The sequence below is a fragment of the Cydia splendana genome, chromosome 18 (assembly GCF_910591565.1).
Source record: "Cydia splendana chromosome 18, ilCydSple1.2, whole genome shotgun sequence".
NCBI classification, from domain to species: domain Eukaryota; kingdom Metazoa; phylum Arthropoda; class Insecta; order Lepidoptera; family Tortricidae; genus Cydia; species Cydia splendana.
Genome location: NC_085977.1, coordinates 4,681,175 through 4,700,042, shown reverse-complemented (window position 1 = coordinate 4,700,042; position 18,868 = coordinate 4,681,175). Strand labels below are relative to the sequence as shown.

The 18,868-nt window shown below is 38.7% G+C and overlaps 2 protein-coding genes across 2 annotated transcripts; one reads left to right on the top strand and one right to left on the bottom strand.

Annotated features, from left to right (window-relative positions):
- The first annotated feature begins 376 nt into the window (after positions 1-376).
- LOC134799419 (HSPB1-associated protein 1 homolog) lies at positions 377-11,294 on the top strand. Its single transcript, XM_063771821.1, has 6 exons — positions 377-786; positions 1,146-1,282; positions 1,448-1,572; positions 5,871-5,995; positions 7,110-7,220; positions 10,851-11,294. The coding sequence occupies exons 1-6, from the start codon at positions 460-462 to the stop codon at positions 11,241-11,243; spliced, it is 1,218 nt and encodes a 405-aa protein (XP_063627891.1). The 5' UTR covers positions 377-459; the 3' UTR covers positions 11,244-11,294.
- A 2,045-nt stretch (positions 11,295-13,339) lies between these two features.
- LOC134799421 (very long chain fatty acid elongase AAEL008004-like) lies at positions 13,340-18,539 on the bottom strand. The gene is made up of 6 exons (XM_063771824.1): positions 18,387-18,539; positions 18,000-18,190; positions 16,524-16,658; positions 15,220-15,325; positions 14,232-14,368; positions 13,340-13,522 (listed from the first exon to the last, which is right to left on the bottom strand). Exons 1-6 carry the CDS (start codon positions 18,445-18,447, stop codon positions 13,355-13,357), a joined length of 798 nt encoding a protein of 265 aa, XP_063627894.1. The 5' UTR covers positions 18,448-18,539; the 3' UTR covers positions 13,340-13,354.
- Positions 18,540-18,868: the final 329 nt, after the last annotated feature.

The following is an 18,868-nucleotide window of genomic DNA, read 5'->3' as shown; positions in this document are numbered from 1 at the left end:
GCCGTGCCGTTAGTGTTTAAAATATATTAGCTCGACGAGCTTACGAGCCATGAGACGAGCCTCGAGCTGAGCCACGAGGCGAGAGTGTAATCATTAGCTCGACGGGCTCATGCGCTCAAGGCCACTCGAGGCGAGCCACGAGACGCGCCGCGAGACGAGCCGCGAGCCGAGAGTCTAAGCCGGCTATAATGAGATTTGGATATTTGTTGAAACATATATAACTCTTTACTATCTTAACCTTTATGTTTTTTTACGGATGTCTGATTTTATACATTTTGGAACATTCTTTCTTATCTGTCACTGTCACTGGTTAACTCAATAATTGCATTGCACGCATTGTTTGTATTCATTCTGCATCTTCAGTTCAGTCTCGCTCGCTTGACTTTCTCGACCTCGGACTCTTGCTCGACGGTCTCGAGTTCTCGGCTGTCCGGACTATAAATATCTTGAATTAATATAATGACTGAAATGTTGTCTAGCGACTTAGTTCGCAAAATTACTCAAAATGTGACTGTGCCGCTTGTGTTCCGAAATTTTATATCAGACTGGCCATTATGCCAATGGGACATGGAAAAATGGTGTTCAGCTTTTGGGAATAAAGAAGTGCCGTTTAGGTGTTTAAGGAAACATCTGGTTTCCGACGAGCCTTCTTGGGAGAGGAAATGTGTAGTGAAATCTATCACATTCAAGGACTTCATCACCCAGTCTCCTAAGAGTGAACAATGGATGTATTTCGATTATAAACATTTACCCCAGTGGTTTGACGAAAACGCCGAGTTTCTTAAGGTAGGTACAATTATGCCCTGTATTATTTTTAACCTCTTTGGCAATATAAACGGACATGACATTAAATGGAAGGCTAAGATCATAAATAAAGTTATTATGGGAAATATATGCATAACCCTACCTACCTACTTTGCATAAGCCCAGCATTGCCTTTGACAACATCCTTGCATAGCTCTTAGAGTTGTCCTTTAAGTCTTATGATTGAATTAATAACATAAAGCTTCCTTCATATTTTTCTTCCTGCTTGTCTATCTAATATGTGTGTTAACAAGGATAGTTAATTATAACACAGGCTTTGTATTATATTTTTCACTTGAGAATATATTTGTAATTTATTTAAAGTGTTATTTTATTTTTAGGAAGTATCCTGGCAAAAGTTTGGCTACCCGGACAAGGGAGCCGCGGACTCAACTCTATGGGTAGGAAGCAGTGGCGCGCACACCCCGGCACACCAGGACACTTATGGATACAATATTGTAGCCCAACTTTATGGAAAGTAAGATATGTGGTGAATTAGGATGATATTCCATCTGTCCAATATCTTGGTCCAATATGCATTGCATCTAATTCTCTTTATCTACTTTAATGTATTTCAATATTTAATGTGTACAACATTGGAAATAATTTGTTGCAGTGACATTTTATTAACTTTAAATTCCAGAAAGCGCTGGATTCTCTTCCCTCCAGAGTCAGGAGGCATGAAGCCCACCAGAGTCCCCTATGAGGAGTCTAGTATCTACAGTGATCTGAATTTTTACTGCCCCAACAATATGGAAGCCTTTAATGGTAGGTGTGCAGTCTGTAGAGTTTCATTTCCACTGATGTATATTTTAAATCAATTGAGTTCAGTAAAATCATTATTAGTTCATTTAAAAGTTTGCCTAATAAGCTTCAGCTTACACTGACAATTTGGAGGTGATAATTTCTTATCTGTTAAACTAACTGTGCTTCTAGATAGGTATGTCCAAGCAAATATATCTGAGGACATAAATATACATACATACTAGAGATGTGCGCCGATGGCAAAATCATCGGCGGCGGCGTCCGATGATTTTTTGACCGGCGGCGGCGGCGTGATCGGCGTGAAATCGGCGTGGCTTAATTATTGATACTGCATGAGAACGTGGCTGTAGAAACTCTATATTAAAGCCTTCTGAGTATTTACTAGGCTATCCAAAACTTATTATGTGTGTTTTCTAAATGATTGCCGAAAATTATAGCCCTTCATGACACTTGGCAACCATTTATTACCAATACCAACCTAACGGTTACCAACGGTATGTTTAAATATTAAAATAAAAAGGATACTTTAAAACGCTACATTTTAGGCAGTATTTTTACTTACTTTGTAAGCGGAATTCAAATAGAACACAAAAAAAAATATTTATAAGTTAAGTCTTAAATCTATGTATATTGACTTTTCCCAGCCGCTGTCGCCTCACCTAGGATTTGTTACGAAATAATGATGAACTACCTACATACTTTACATTTGTCTGAACTGAAGTTTAACAGAAATGTAATGTTAGATTAAAGATGTCATCGTTTTCCAAAGAAAACGTCTCTGGCAGGTAGATTCGCTCAACAGAATGTCTTTGAAGTGTCCCGTTTTATGGAATACTAAGGTCTACTTTGTTTTCTTTACTGCTAGCTTAGTGATGATAGTTGGTGATTTAAGTTCCTATAAGTAGGTATAATTGTTTAAGTATAGCTTATTGCGGAGCTTTAAACTGATTTTTATAATTTTGATTGAAATATATATTATCAAAGTACACAACGGGACTTAATCGCGTATTTAAGTTTTAAGTTTTACCTCCGACGTTTCGAGGACGGCGTTGTCCCCGTGGTCTCGGAGAAGACTGGCTCAAGTTGACATAAACATCTTCTAGCCGCGCGAGTTTTTCGAACTACCCGCACTTGGTCTTGTTTATCAATTTGAACGTTTTGCGCACTAGAGATGTTACTCTGTCGACACACAACACACTAACGATATTCGATTTATCAACTGTCGATATTCGTTTCCGCTACTAATGACTGGATTCCATGTGGATGAGATCTTAAAACCCTCTTCCCGATTAAAATTGCAATGTTTTTTTATTTCAATGGCTTCCCGCACTTTTCTACTATAGAAATGGCGATCCGTGGAAAGGATTTTAGGGTTATGCAGCTCAATCCAGTGGTTTGGTCCTGACTCCAGCAAATGCTCAGCCACGGCAGACTTGTTCACCTGACGATTTTTGACAGCTGCGATATGTTTCTTAACTCTTTCTGCTATGGTGCGCTTAGTTTCTCCGATATAGGAACTACCACAACTGCAATCTATTTTATAAACGCCAGGTGACTGGAACGGAATAACGTCCTTCGGTGACCTTAGGCTCCCTGCAACTTTGGATAAAGGAGTGTACACCGTCTCGTTCTTCGAGACCACGGGGACAACGCCGTCCTCGAAACGTCGGAGGTAAATCTTAAAACTTAAATACGCGATTAAGTCCCGTTGTGTAGTTTGATAATGTTCAATAATCGTGAAAGTTTAAATCAGTGAAATATATATTGTTAAGTAAAAGAAGCTGATAATCACCATAAAATGACTAAGAATTGATCCTGTGTAATTTTAAATGAAATTGTATATTATGTAATAAATAAATAAATCATATTTATTTATCACATAATATACAATTTCATTTACGTTCTACAAAAAAGCTGTGCGAAAAAAATATCAAATAATAACCTGAGATCCAGAAACTAGATCTTGTTTAAATTAACACTAAATCGTTATCACAGCTAACACCGCAACGACAAAAATGATGCTAATTTGGTTAACCGGCAAATAATAACCGAAAAAGCATAAGGATCTTTAAATTATACCTCTGACACTATCTATTCACTACGCAACATGGAATAAGACACGATAGGTATCAACATTTCCCACGCCGATTATACGCCGGTCAAATTTATCGGCGGCGGCGGCGTGGAAAAATCGTCGGCGGCGGCGGCGCGGCGGCGCGGCGCACATGTCTAATACATACTAGTCATCTACTACAAAATTATGAGGGCTGTCTGTAGATCCAAAACCATCTACAAGTTGCTCACGAGGAATGCGAGAGATTTTAACCACGCATTTCTGACGTCAAAAAAAGGAAAAAAAAAATATGAGTTGAGGTCAATTTCGCCAAAAAAATATTTTTTTTTTATGTTTTGATTTTTCAATTTTTTGAATGTATTTGTACATAAAAAGTAAATGTTATTGGTAAACTTGTCACTTAAAGTGGATTTTTACTTTTTTTTTCGTAAAACCTAGTTTTTGTAAAATGTGACTTGTCACTTTTTGACATCTATCAATAAGGATATTTAGACTACGTCCCAAAGTAGCAATCATCGCCATCAGAAAGGCGTTTTGCACTATGTAACAATAAAACATGTTTTTTTTTAGTTGGTATTAACTCTGAAACTAGGCGAATTTCAAAAAAGTTTATAGGACATTTTTGTCTCTAAATATGATCAGGAATATGCTGTTAAAATTATTCGGTTTCCTCATGTTACATCGTGTATATGCTTTAACCCTTTTCCAGGCCGTACCATTCAACAAGGTTTTCCCAAAAAATCCAAATATATTCCAATTAATCCAGCTTCGATGATTCATTTGAAGAAAAGTCGCATTTCCCGAAAGTCAAATCTAATTTGAACCTTAAATCGGATTGCTAAGGTTGAAATTCTATTCGCGCGTATGTAGTCAATAAAGGTTACCTCTTGCCTAATGGTGGACCTTGGAATGGGAATGAAATGGATTCTTTGGTGGAATGGTGGATCCACTGAAAACATCAGAGCTAAAGATGATTCACAGTATTGTTACACTTCATCTTGGTTACACTTATTTTATTCTATAAATGTTGTTAAACGATCATAGTTAAACTGCTGTAAAAGGAACATTAAATTATGGATGACTTCATATCCAGTCATTCAGCCATATGGGGCAGAATGTGCCCAAGGCCAGTCCTTACTTCATTATGTCACAAGCTTTTGTATGCCTCACCTTTTATGACGTAAGTTCCTGGCATATGAGATCACTCTGAGGTAGGGTTGCCAACTTTTTTTTGGTGCAATATAGTATTTTCCAGAATAAGGAATAAAAATATAGTACATTCCAAAAAAATATAGTACTTTCAGATAAAATATTAAACATGAGTGTAATATTCGTTTAATCGGGAATATAGTATTTTAGCGTACTATATATTTTTCCAAAAGTATATAGTACAGAGAGCCAAAATATAATACAATACTATATAATATAGTACGGTTGGCAACCCTACTCTGAGGTAACGTTTTACTTTTTTTAATGAATTTGTATAGTTTTATGAGTTCCCTTAGTTGCCTATTTGCATAATGCTAATTTTAATTTGAATAGGCATTTTTGTACGAACAACGTTACTGATAGAAGTTGCAAACTAATTTCTACTAACCTATTCACTAGTGTACAGTTATTTGAGTTGTAAATCAGTTCTTGAAAACGGCTCCGCGGTTTTCGACAAAAATAAAATAAAGGTGTTTAGAAAGACGAGACATATATCTATACTTTCTTATTATGTATATAGATAGGTCCCATGCAGAGTAATATTGCAGTTTGTATTAGGTTTGGAACCGTCTTGGAAAAAAAACGATTTTCTAACTATAATGGAATAAATTACCTATATTTAGTTTGAAATTCGATTTTGTCCCTCCCTGCCCTCACTTCTTTTTCTCGAGTTATCAGTATCACACACTCCCAATAAACATCGACGTCAGTCGCCTATTTGATTTTGAACGCCGTTTTCTTTGGCTGCCCAAACTCACATGCAATATAAGTACCTAAAGTCTGTTTTTTTATTCGGTAGACTAAAATGACATTTTATACTATGAAATGACATTTTATTTTCATACTAGGAAATGTCATTTTAGTCTACCGAATAAAAAAATAGACTTTAATTTAAAAGTTTTATAATATCCATCCTGACAGCTATATCACTATATCATCATTGATTTGTCTCACGTGTTAACTGTATTACACATTAGATCATTCCCCAGAATTACAATTTACTTTCCTTTTGTTATAGGGTTGAGTGGAGGGCTAACGGTGGAGCTGTGCGCCGGCGACGCGCTGGTCGTGCCGCGCGGCTGGTGGCACTACGTCCAGAACGTCGACAGCGTGAACATCACGCTCAACATGTGGCTGCCGCACGTGAGTTATATTATACTCTGTATCTTTAGGTATTTAAATAAAAGTAAACAAATAATTTGTACATTTTCGGGTAGTTATAACATTTATTGGTTAACCAACCAAATACATAACCACCTGGATCAGTCACTGAACGACCTGACTTTAACCTACATTATTTGATCGTGTAATGTTTTCATCTACCCTCCACTGGCTTGAGGAGCCATTTGAGGGTAGATTTTGTTTACTTTTATTTAAATACCTAAAGATACAGACTATAGGCTGCGGCTGGTTGAAACGCCGCCCGCGACGGTCAGAGTGCCGTGACGTCACGACAGGCTACTGACAGCCTGTCCGCCGCGGGTGTTCGCGAAGCGAACTACGTTCTACGTGTTGCCTTCCTGTCACACTTACGTACGAATTTACAAGTGCGACAGAGAGGCAACACGTCGAACGTAGTTCGCGGTAGACCCTCTGGTCTGCTTGGTCATACGCCGTTCTCGGTGGACGACTGCTATATGTATCGTACAAACGATAGTAGACCATACCTGCTAGCATGAGTTTCGTTCTCGCGTGCAACTCCATACATACGCGACTTCAAGTATGGATTCGCGGCGAGAACGCAAGTTGTGCTAGACCGCCATGTACTTACACGAAATGGATTATATTTGTGATAACACTATATTTACAGGTAACACGTATGAGTGTACCTTAACACTAAGCTAATTACACGGGTTAATTCAAATATTTTTAGTCACTCGCGCGACATGTTTCGGAGAGCCTAGGTTTCCATTTTCAATAAAATCATGCTTAAGATCAACATGGATGTAAATACGTAGGCAAGAATAATTTTTAACCTTTCATAGATGTTTATTGAAAATCGTGTTTTTTTAGAAACATTTCCCAATGTTGGCTAGTTTGAAGGTAGGTACTTATTTTTGTAGCGATTGTAAAAACTTCATTTTGTTATTTCCTTTAACTCACAGTTGTGAAATAATTATCAGAACGAAACTTATCGACTTCGTTATCAGCAGTTATGTTTTATTTAGGCCTCTCTAATATTCTAACATTAATCCACGCATCTATGGATTCTATGGTCACGAATTGTATGTAAAACGTATTTTGTTATCGTTTTCAGGAGAAAGACAATTCGACCCGAGTTTCGGAAGCTCTCACCAAGATAATGGTGGCCCAAGTGTGTAAAGACCTCCCCCAAGACACGGCCAAGCTGCTTGTCAACCCTAACGAGGTGTGTATTGCACTCGAGAGCAATCAAAACCTGTTGGTTTTTTATGAATCTTTCATATACTGTGACCCCTGTTTCATTGCTTTTGACGGTAGTTGGATTATATGGACCTGCCGATTATAGCGTGTTATTTCGAGCTTATGCCCTCTGCCTTAAGGTCATTAACCCTTTGCCCGCTAATAACGTCAACCGACGCGCAATATCAACCTTTGTGCCAACGAAAGGCGTGGCGTTCAAAAGGTTAAGGTAGGGTATAAATATTATTGGCCCTTTATCCGTATGTATATTTTAGGCCATGTCTGTAGGTACATTTATGTATCTAATAATAATAATTCAGCCTTTATTCGTCCCACTGCTGGGCACAGGCCTCCTCTTATGCGCGAGAGGGCTTGGACTATAGTCCCCACGCTAGCCCAATGCGGATTGGGGACTTCACATACATATTTGAATTTCTTCGCAGATGTATGCGGGTTTCCTCACGATGTTTTCCTTCACCGAAAAGCTAGTGGTAAATATCAAATGATATTTCGTACGTAAGTTCCGAAAAACTCATTGGTACGAGCCAGGATTTGAACCCGCGACCTGCGGATTGAAACTTGAAAGTCGGGCGGGGCGTCATATCCACTAGGCCACCACCGCCGCTTATATATTTATGTATCTAATACCTTTAAACGAGCAATTTTTGTTTATATATATATATTTCGGGGATCTCGGAAACGGCTCTAACGATTTCGATAACAAATTGTTATATAGGGGTTTTCGTGGTCGAAAAATCGATCTAGCTAGGTCTTATCTTTGGGAAAACGCGCATTTATGAGTTTTTATAAGTTTTCCGAGCAAAGCTCGGTCTCCCAGATATTTATATTAATTTAAGTCAAAGGAACGTGTTCATATCTATAAATATATTCATTGTTTCGTAACCTAATGCTAATGACCAGTAAATTGTTATCTGGAACTACAATACAAGTATTAAAAATAGTGTTGGTAAAGCGCCAATTCGCTGCGATTGCAAAATGCAATTTACCGGCGACACAATTCAAAAAAGATTTAGGGCTCATTTAGACGGCGCGTAAACTCGCATGCGATTTTAGTTACATTGCGGACTATTGATGTTACATCCAAAATAGCCGACCGATCAAATACCGCAATGCAATGAAACTCGCATGCGAGTTCTCGCAGACTCGCACCATCTAAATGAGCCCTTACTCTGTAGATAAGTGTGTCGCAACACTTGTCAGCTGTTCTTGTGTTCGATTTGAGTTTAATTCTTATATCAATGTCAAAACTTGTGTGACATGTAGTAACTTTTCTCACTCTATCTAATTTTGTAACTGTCTGGCACTGCCAATAGGGAATATTACGCGAAACTCTGCGTAGGGGGCGCCAATACCACTATCCATCACAATCTGGGGGTCTACCGCGAAACAAGAAAATCGAAATGTCGTTATCGAACCTCTCTATCACTCTTGCATATTCGAGCGATAAAGAGACATAACTAAATTCCGATTTTCACGTTTCCCGGTAGGCCCTTGTTAACAAACCGCCTTGATGCACCAATGTCATATTTTGTTGTCCGTGAAAACTTGTCAAAAACAGTTTAAGGCACAGTATGTATAAGTTACTCTATGGTTTACTAGCTAGCTTAGTGCTGCACTCTGGCGGCAGAACATTGCAGTAATATCCCCTATTTTATTTCAATTAATTTAATCTCATGGTCAGATCAGTGTTGAAACTCTCTAATAATTACAATTTAACCATTAGTTGAGTTTGAAACTATCGCGTGACTTAACATCATTTAATCATGTGCTAATAGGGGGTGTGTGTTATAATTGTTGTAGGGTGTATATAACAATTATGACACACCCACAGAATAATTAAGTATAAAACAATTGAAAATTATTGATTGAATTTAAACTAGTGGCTCTGTGAGCTGTAGACCTCGCGAGCAGAGCTTGAAATAACATGGTGCTAAGAGCTTTAAATACACCGTGTTTTTTTTGATTTCCGTTAATTTCAAGGGTGCATTCCTGAGCTTAAATCAAGTAACTTTCTCAAAGATACCGATGTTCTAATTAAGTCCATTTCGGAGATAATCCATAATTTATTTTTTTACTATAAGGCCTCTACAAGCGTGTACACTTGCCTTAGGGCCGGCTTACATATTGATTAGTGTTTAGAATGAGTTCATACATTTGCTACTAAACTTAAGTACAATCTCGGTCGATTGATGTACGAAATGACATTGATATGTCACAGATTTCAATTGTTTGGTTGAGTTAAATGTAATGCCCGTGTTACAACAACGCTATATGCTACATTTAATTACTTTTTAAACAAAAAAAAAACAAAAAAGAAAACAAAAAAAAATTTTTTTTTTGAAAATTAACTATGCCATTTAGTTCTTATAAACGTACTTAACTATACCCCGAAGTTAACGGAATTCAATAAAAACACGGTGTATAGTAAATTAAAGAAAAACAATACGAAATTTATGTGTAAAAAAATACAAAAAGTTATAATATCCCAGCATACAATTACTGGGGATCGAACCCAGACCCTCTGTGCAAACAGAAAAAGCGAACGTTTACAAACTGAGCCAAATATTTCTTAGATGGGTTGACGAAATTTAGCTACTCCTTCTCAAATTAAAATTAGTTAAAATTAAATATCTAAATACCGCCTAAACCAGCGATAATTTTTTTCTGCATTTTTTGCTATTAACTCTGTAAACATGTTTCAAAAAGAAAAAAGTCTTATGATATCGATACGACTATTTGTTTAGGCGCCAGGTATCACGACTCCGCCATTTTTAAAAATTTCCAAAAACCGGATTGACAAAAAAATTTTATTTAGTCATAAAATTCGGTCACAAAATTTCACGAGAATCGGTTAAGAATTGCGACCTGTAGAGGAGAACATCCGGACATACGAAAGCAAAATGCCCGAGTCAAAACGTAGACCTTCGCTTCGCTTCGGTCAACTAAGGTCGCCCCCATCTAATGATGGCTCTTCAACCTTTTTGCCAGACAGCAGTGATTTTCCTGTAAAAATAGGGACCATTGACTGTACTTTAATTGGCCAATCATTTTGCAATTTACTCTAAACTTAATTAACTCTATTCAAAAGAAGTTCAGCTAGGACGGCCTAAAGCTTTACGCTAAACGGCCTTCTTTTGAATATAGTTAATAGGGTCCGGTTTTTACCCTTTGGGTACGGAACCCTAAAAAGACCGTTCTTTTTTAGGGTTCCGTACCCAAAGGGTAAAAACCGGACCCTATTACTAAGATTCCGCTGTCCGTCTGTCTGTCACCAGGCTTTATCTCATGAACCATGATAGCTAGACATTTGAAATTTTCACAGATGATGTATTTCTGTTGCCGCTATAATAACAAACACTAAAAACAGAATATAATAAATATTTAAGGGGGGCTCCCATACAACAAACGTGACTTTTTTGCCGTTTTCTTGCGTAATGTACGAACCCTACGTTCGCGAGTCCGACTCGCACTTGGCCGGTTTTTTCGTTATTTCTTTCCTCTTTGCATTTCTGTCAGAACAGGACGTACGTAAATTTCGAATTTTTATTTAAATTCGCTTTTTTTGCCTTCAAAAGATTTTTTATTTTATTTCCAGGATGACTTATCAGACACCCCCCTAGCAGTGCTGTTTCTCCAACTAGAATCCGTGACCAAATCCTATCTGGACAGTCGTCGCAAGCTACGACGCATCAAGCGGCAGCGTACTTGCGACGACGAAGCTAACCCTCGAGACATCGAAACCTTCGACCTACAAGATGTGCTTAAAGACCACAAGAACTTGGAGGTACCCCCCACTATAACCGCTGAGGAACTTATAGACTTATTGAAAAGGAATGTAAGAGAGTTTGCGAATACAGGAGTGTCTTTTGATGAGGATGAGATAGATGGGACGAGGAGTCTTTGTTTGACGAAGGCGGTTATAGATGCGTTCAGCGATAGTAATGTTATTGAATTAGTGAAACAGAATCTCTTTTCTCGTTTGAAGTGATGACAAAGATTTTTTTCGGCTGTTTACTGATTTATTAAATATATTAAGAACGGGTCACTCACGTATTTCAAGTCGAAAAATGCTCGACATGTTTCACTCCGTACCGAGGATTGTCATCAGGACCTTGCGTTTACGGTGACGGACCGGCGCAGACTGCGGGCCGCAATACGTGAGTGACCCGTTCTTAATATATTTAATATGTCTGTGTCTCACGGAAGTTTTGTTAGTTTCCTGATTTAGTTGGTGCATACCAATAAGTTGATTTTACTGTTAGTCATTTCGGGTGCGTACTATGGAATAGTGACCGTGTGTTTCATATAAACGCAATTTTAGATACTTATTTTTTAGTGACAAAGGGACTCATAAAATGCTCAAAAACTTCTAACTCTTATAGTTTTTAATTCAGAAAAAGAAATTGACGATAAAACATTTGTTTATACGGGACCACCATAAAATGACCTATAGGATAATAGAGTTAATAGGCTTTTTGATTGAATCAAAAAGTAAATGATTACATTTGGATTATATTATACCTACTAGTGCAATGGACTACAATACATGTATTTACCTAATACAGCTTATACTACCTATAGACAGGGGTACCACTCAGTTTGTGGGTTTCATTAAGAACACTTCTTGATTGGGGTAAAAGTACGTTAATTGTTAATTGTATCTCTATTATTCAGCTTAAATTGTATCTAGTATTAAGTTAAAATGAAAATGGTCTCAATAAATTTAAATAATACGACATTGTGATAATTCCACATATTTATTTTAGAATCTTTTTAAGTGAGAATGATTTTATTTATGTTGATAAATTATAGGATTTACAGGCAATGGTGCTTAGCATAACAATGTGTTGCAATGCTTGATTAAATAAGGTGCTATAAGCGCTTATAGGATAAGAATAAAATTCTTAAGAATTAAGGATTTAATGTTATTGTACTTGAAAAAAGACATTTAATATAGTCTATTGAGTATTTCAATAACTCTGTTTTGTTTTATTTCAATATTTCACGATATAAATAGAGGCACCGATCAGTCCAGTAGGTACCTATCTTGTAAAAAGGTACAAGCAGCAACACTCCTAACTGTACCTCGGTGGATCTTATTACGAAAGGGATAAGGTACATTGGTGGACCTTATTACGAAAGGGATAAGGTACATCGGTGGACCTTATTACGAAAGGCATAAGGTCCATCGGTGGACCTTATTACGAAAGGGATAAGGTCCATCGGTGGACCTTATTACGAAAGGGATAAGGTCCATCGGTGGACCTTATTACGAAAGGGATAAGGTCCATCGGTTGACCTTATTACGAAAGGGATAAGGTACATCGGTGGACCTTATTACGAAAGGGATAAGGTCCATCGGTGGACCTTATTACGAAAGGCATTAGGTCCATCGGTGGACCTTATTACGAAAGGGATAAGGTCCATCGGTGGACCTTATTACGAAAGGGATAAGGTCCATCGGTGGACCTTATTACGAAAGGGATAAGGTCCATCGGTGGACCTTATTACGAAAGGGATAAGGTCCATCGGTGGACCTTATTACGAAAGGGATAAGGTCCATCGGTGGACCTTATTACGAAAGGGATAAGGTCCATCGGTGGACCTTATTACGAAAGGGATAAGGTTCATCGGTGGACCTTATTACGAAAGGGATAAGGTACATCGGTGGACCTTATTACGAAAGGGATAAGGTACATCGGTGGACCTTATTACGAAAGGGATAAGGTACATCGGTGGACCTTATTACGAAAGGGATAAGGTCCACCGATGTTCAGTTAACAGTGTGGGCGATGGTAGAAACAAGTCCTTTAGGGTGGTATTCCATCTGTCCAATATCTTTTGTCCAATGTGTATTGCGTCTCACATTTTGCTTAATGAGAGTGAGACGTATTGACATTGGACAAAGAAATTGGACAGATGGAATACCACCCTTAGGCCCTTGCACCATTCCACTAACCCGGGGTTAACCGGTTAAATCTGGAGTCACCATGGTTACCAGTACAATTTGACACTGAGTTGACGGTTAAACCGCTTAACCCCGGGTTAGTAGGATGGTGCAAGTCGGCCTTAGTCATTTTATGGATTAGACGACTTTCCCTATTGCTTGGGTTTCTTCTTAATATAAGTTCTATAATAAAAGTCCCCGAACATGAGCACCATGAAGAGGTTCTGCGGGAACATAATGTAGGCGCAGGGCCGCGGGTAGTCGCACTCGCGCTTCACCACGAGCGCGCCAAAGTGTACCATCAGATATGTGAACTGCAACTGAAACATTTTAATGTAAAATAAAATGTATTGGGGTAAAGGAATAAACACTAAAAAAGTGACTCTTATTGCAACGGAATACGAGTGATTTCCGGGATAACTTAATTTTCTAAATTACCCGAATAGACTTTGTTTATAGAACTTTAGTTGACCGACGCTATATGCGTCCGATGCGTAGTGCTATTTATTTTTTGTAGGCGCACGAACGCTTTGTCTTTAAACGACCCGAATCACGAATGAAGGTGGAGTCAAGATAAATAATAAATAGGGAATAGTTGATCAAGATCAAATCATGTATCTACAAAGAGTTTCATTTTAGTTCGAAGTGCTAACCCAGTGATAGCAGGTCCATGCATTCCCTGACTTATTATGCGGTTCTTAATACACTGTACTTTGACTGAACTAGATAACTTACGTTAACCTCCACCATATTGTCTGTAGGTATGGGTGCACTCATCATACTCAAAAATTAAGCATTCATACGCAATCCCATGTGTCGGTCTGCCGATGGCAAGTAGGAGACACTTCTTTATTAGCTTCTTTTCTTGCTTTGAGCACGGAAATTGAGTAATAATTAAAAAATAGTCCCATAACTCTTAAAATGTCAGCGAATTAAGAACTATGGGACATATATTTGAGTAGGTACCTAAGTTGTGTGCATCCATATTTTACATTTGACGCATACATATTATACCAGCTATATACTGACTAGTTGCAGCTGCGTAACGTGTTTCTTCCACCACAGCGAGTGCCTGTAGGAATCGTCCCAGACTGTGAGCAGGTAGTACGTGTACATCACCATGTGCACGAACGAGTTGAGAGTCACCAGCATTGTCATGTGCCCGCCTGGTAAAACATAGAATGTTACTCAGAATACGTGAATAGGTAGACAAAGAAATACTTACTACGCGCGCGCGACTCGACGCGACTATAAAGGAAAAACGCATAAACTTAAAAATATTATAGCCGCAAATTTGACCGCTGAAGTAGATGAAGCCGTTCCGCGCAATACGGTGGCAGTGGGGAGACACTCCTGACTTCGGTCGAACTCGGCTCCGTTCGGCTCAGCATTGCTCCGAGCAATTATTAGGGTTGGCACCACATGACTTCCTTTTGCGTGCACGACCACAGATAAGATAATCACTTGAATTTTGACAACCCTAAATAGCCGAAAGGGATAGTGCCATATATTAGAAAGGGATAGCATGATTCGACCCTGAACCGCTGTCAAACTTCGGGTTTGTAGGAAGTGTCCTTTCTGTACGGTAGTACTATTATTTCTTCTGTGACGGTGATGGCCATCGTGGTTCGATGGTTCGGACCCCGGCTCGTAAGGCCTTACTCATTCCGTCCTCGGCTACCTTGGGTTCTTAAGTCTAAGCCCTTTTAAGGGGCCCACAGATTACCAGTTCGCCGGACGATATCAACCTGTCAGTTAATCGCCAAAGGTGACGGTTCCGAACAACTGACAGGCTGATATCGTCCGGCGAACTGGTAATCTGTGGGCTCCTTTATAGTTTATAGAAACTTGCCGGCACGTTCGTCAAATCTGACGACATTAACACAGTATTAGTTCGTCGTATCTGCAAGAAATACAATCGATTGTGTGCCTTGTTATAAGGTAACAAGGTATAATTTTGCATGATGTTTTAAAAGTGTCTGTAACTTGTAAGTATTTGATGAAGTGCGAATCTCACCTGGCACCCACTTGGTGATGCCCCACGCCACCATTATCACGCCGAAGTGATGGTACACGTGCAGGAACGTCACTTGTTCTTGCTTCTTCCTCAATATGAAGAAAACCTGCAATACACAGGTTAAATAAAATGGAAGAGTACACTTTCCGGTAACACTTTATGTTGGCATCGCTACTTTTCACCATGTTCTGTATAATCAAGTTTATAAGGAGTGGGTGTGTTAAAATAAAGTTAAAGTGAGTAAAATATCAGTCGGCAAAGAAGTAGCAGTGCTATCGTCAAGAAATTTTGTAGCAGGAGCGCATTATGCTACCTACCTACTTAATTTGTACGATTCCCACCCACCGATCGACAGGCCGCGCCGGAGCGCATTTTCGTATGGTTGAAGCGATGGAGTCCGTCCGAAGCCGTCCGCGAGGAGCCGATCGACTCATTAATTATTATGTAAAAATATAAGTAGTTGATCGCCAATCGCCAGACGCATTCTTGCCCCGTACAGATGTAGTGCATAATTGCTTTCCTTCGTATTTTCACGGAAACGTACGAACGTGTCTTGCTATTTCAGTCAGTCTCGGTACAAAAAGTACTGAGGTTGATTGAAGTAGCATGACAAATACAAACGTTTCCGAGAAAATACGAAGGAATACAATCGTGCAATACATCTGTACGTGCTTGTTACTTCATTCTTAAAGAGCCGTTGCATAAATAGGCCTGGGACATTCTAATTATTAGAATACGCCCAACAGTACAAAACCTCGTTAAAAGGTTGAGGTTTAGGTGCTTAGTTAACTAACGTTCACGTCACGCTGTAATTTGAATTCAATAGTAAGATTTGCATGATAGTGCATATAACATCCGCTGACTATGCAAATTATCCATGCGATGGATAACATAGTACCTAGATAGATATAGACAATGTAAGTAGAAATATATAAAGATATGACGAATCTTTACATTTGAGGAGTGTATTTTTAAAGGGGCGTATTTTTGTATGGTTTTCATAGAAAAATAAATTTGAAAAGACACATCATTTTATGGGTACTTAATCATTATCAATCAGGTACCAAGGAGAGAGAAATCCCCCTCAAGCTATTATTAGTAAGTCTCTTTACGTAGACTACTACTCTTTACGGAGTCTCTACTGTCTCTAGAATATTTGCGGATTGCATTCCTTTGCTAACTGTAGTTACTAAGCCCGCTTTATGTGCAAGGAGGGAATAGTGGATCGGTAGCAAATAGCTGGGTACAGTGGCTCAAGCCCGTTACGCGTAAATGGCTTAAATAGCATAACTGTAGAATCGTACCGTGTCCAGTAGGTCAATAATCTTGATGTAGAAGTACGCGTAGCAGACGTGCCACGCGTACTCTACGCTGTTAGGGCCCTCGTCCACCGGCTGACAGAACAGGCGATAGTGGCTGAACCAACCCAGCACGAGACTCTATGGAATAAAAATAATTTACTAAACTTCTTTCGGAATGGATGAGGTAAGAGGCTCTGTGGAATAAGATTACATTAGGAGAGAGGTAAAAAACTTGAAGAAACAATCTAAACTTTCGGAATTGACGTGGCATTGGGCGATCCCTTGCCGCAGAGCCATTTGAATGTCGTCACGTGACAAGCAAAACTCACTAAGTACTACCACAAGTTCATATAGTGAACCATATGCAGATGATACAGTTATCCTTTTTAATGGTCACAACTGATGGGAAAGTACATTTAACACAGCTCAAAGGGGCATGAACTGTGCTGTCTCTTGGTTACATCGTAACCTCTTAACCCTTAACAGCGAGAAAACAAAATTTGTCTGCTTTCACAAGACCGCTGCTTCCAAACCCGACAACTCTCCGCCCATTAAGATACATACTTGTTACAATTCTCAAAACTCCTCTTGCCCATGTGAATCCATTGGTCGTGCTGACAAGATAAAATATCTTGGACTGCTTATCGATGAGAACCTAACATTTAAAGCACACATTTATTGCCTATCCAAAAGAATAAGAAAAACCATCTTTCTGTTTTAAAAACTCCGGCAGTCAGCTGACCTAGCCCTTCTTAAAACAATATACATAGCCCTGTGTCAAGCAATAATTACATACGGCATCCCAGTGTGGGGAAGTGCTGCAAAAACTACTATCTTGGTGGCCGAAAGAGCTCAGCGCTCGGTTCTTAAAGTAATGCTCAATAAGCCCTTCAGATACCCAACAGACAACCTCTACTCTGTATTCGGCTCTACTATCTACAATATTGTAACAAGTCGGCTTAGTTCAATAATTAACAGCTCTGTAACAAATGCCAAAAAACTTATATTTACCTGGCTCTCTTCACTAGCATACAAGGAAACGGAGGCTCTGCTTGTAAAATTAGTTTAAGAAGTATTTTAATTACTATTCGAAGCTTGCACTAATACCCAAATCATTTTGTATTTCTCATTTTATATATTATGTAGCTTAAGGCATGGCACAATATGGTAAACTGGTCTCCCGCGATACAGGCCTGGCCTAGTGCGGGGACCTCTGCAATTTCTGTATACGCACTGCTATGCGCATTACTTATTAATACCTACTATGAATATTCCTATGTAACTTTTCTTTTTTTCTGTGTGCAATAAAGAAACTTTTATCTTTTTTATCTTTATCTTATATTAGTACTAAAAGAAGGTAGATTTTTGTTTAATTTTTTTTTAGTAATTAGTGACTTTTGCTTGTTACTTGACGATGTGATATAGGTACTAGGTCCTCAACCTGCAACGGGCCATAGTGTCATACCTACGTCTACTCACTTTATAAACCACGTAGCCACACATAATGATCTGCGTGGCGTTGTAGACCGCGATGACGCCGCGCAGATCGTAAGCGCGCCGCGAGCGCATGAACGCCGGCAGCCAGTAGAACACGGACGCCAAGTAGAGCACGATGATGGCTACCCCCGGCCATGGCGTCCTCATAAGGAACCAGTTTTGAGTTCGCGGATCTTTGGTGGGAGAAAAATGCGATAGAGCTTAGCAAAACCATTCTATAATTCTGAAGTACACATAGCACACTCCTAACTGTACATCGGTGAGCTAGCATAGATTAGCGTTTACATTTCATTTTAAGAATTCAAACAGTAATAGGTACGTGGCAATATCCATAGTATATAAATGAATCATTGTTTTGACTCAACTTACCTGCAATATCTTCATTTAAATAATAATATAATCTCACTGCAGCTTTTAAAATAAGCGCCATTTTAAAAATAACTTATTTTACACACACCGATGGTTACAACTGCACTCCTAGGGTGACTGTTGGTAAAGAAGGTTCATCACAAAGTGAAATGAAATTCACTATTATACATTTTAATTTTATGCATTGTAACTATCCGTCCATACCAGACTGTAATGTGATAATTCATACACCTTATTGCAAATATATAAGGTCCTTCGATAGCCGGTTATGTTTGGCTGTTAGTAGTGTTTACTAGCTGGTACTAGAGATGCACCGGATATTCGGTTACTATCCGGTATCCGGCCTATCCGGCCAATATATAAATATCCGGCCGGATACCGGATAGTAACATTGCTTGATTTCGGAGTAAACAAATTGGATCTAAGAAAGAGTCACGGTCATAATTGTACCCGTTTATTATTTTAAAACATTTTAAACATTC

What these genes read in the sequence shown, in the direction of transcription:
- LOC134799419 (XM_063771821.1), top strand. Translation starts at nt 460, where the DNA reads ATGACTGAAATGTTGTCTAGCGACTTAGTTCGCAAAATTACTCAAAAT. An exon ending in AAAACGCCGAGTTTCTTAAG is followed by an intron (nt 787 to 1,145) that starts GTAGGTACAATT and finishes TTTTATTTTTAG; the next exon opens with GAAGTATCCTGGCAAAAGTT. An exon ending in CAATATGGAAGCCTTTAATG is followed by an intron (nt 1,573 to 5,870) that starts GTAGGTGTGCAG and finishes CTTTTGTTATAG; the next exon opens with GGTTGAGTGGAGGGCTAACG.
- LOC134799421 (XM_063771824.1), bottom strand. Translation starts at nt 18,447, where the DNA reads ATGGCGCTTATTTTAAAAGCTGCAGTGAGATTATATTATTATTTAAAT. An exon ending in CATCACCAAGTGGGTGCCAG is followed by an intron (nt 14,369 to 15,219) that starts GTGAGATTCGCA and finishes ATGTTTTACCAG; the next exon opens with GCGGGCACATGACAATGCTG. An exon ending in ACGTTACGCAGCTGCAACTA is followed by an intron (nt 13,523 to 14,231) that starts GTCAGTATATAG and finishes AAAATGTTTCAG; the next exon opens with TTGCAGTTCACATATCTGAT.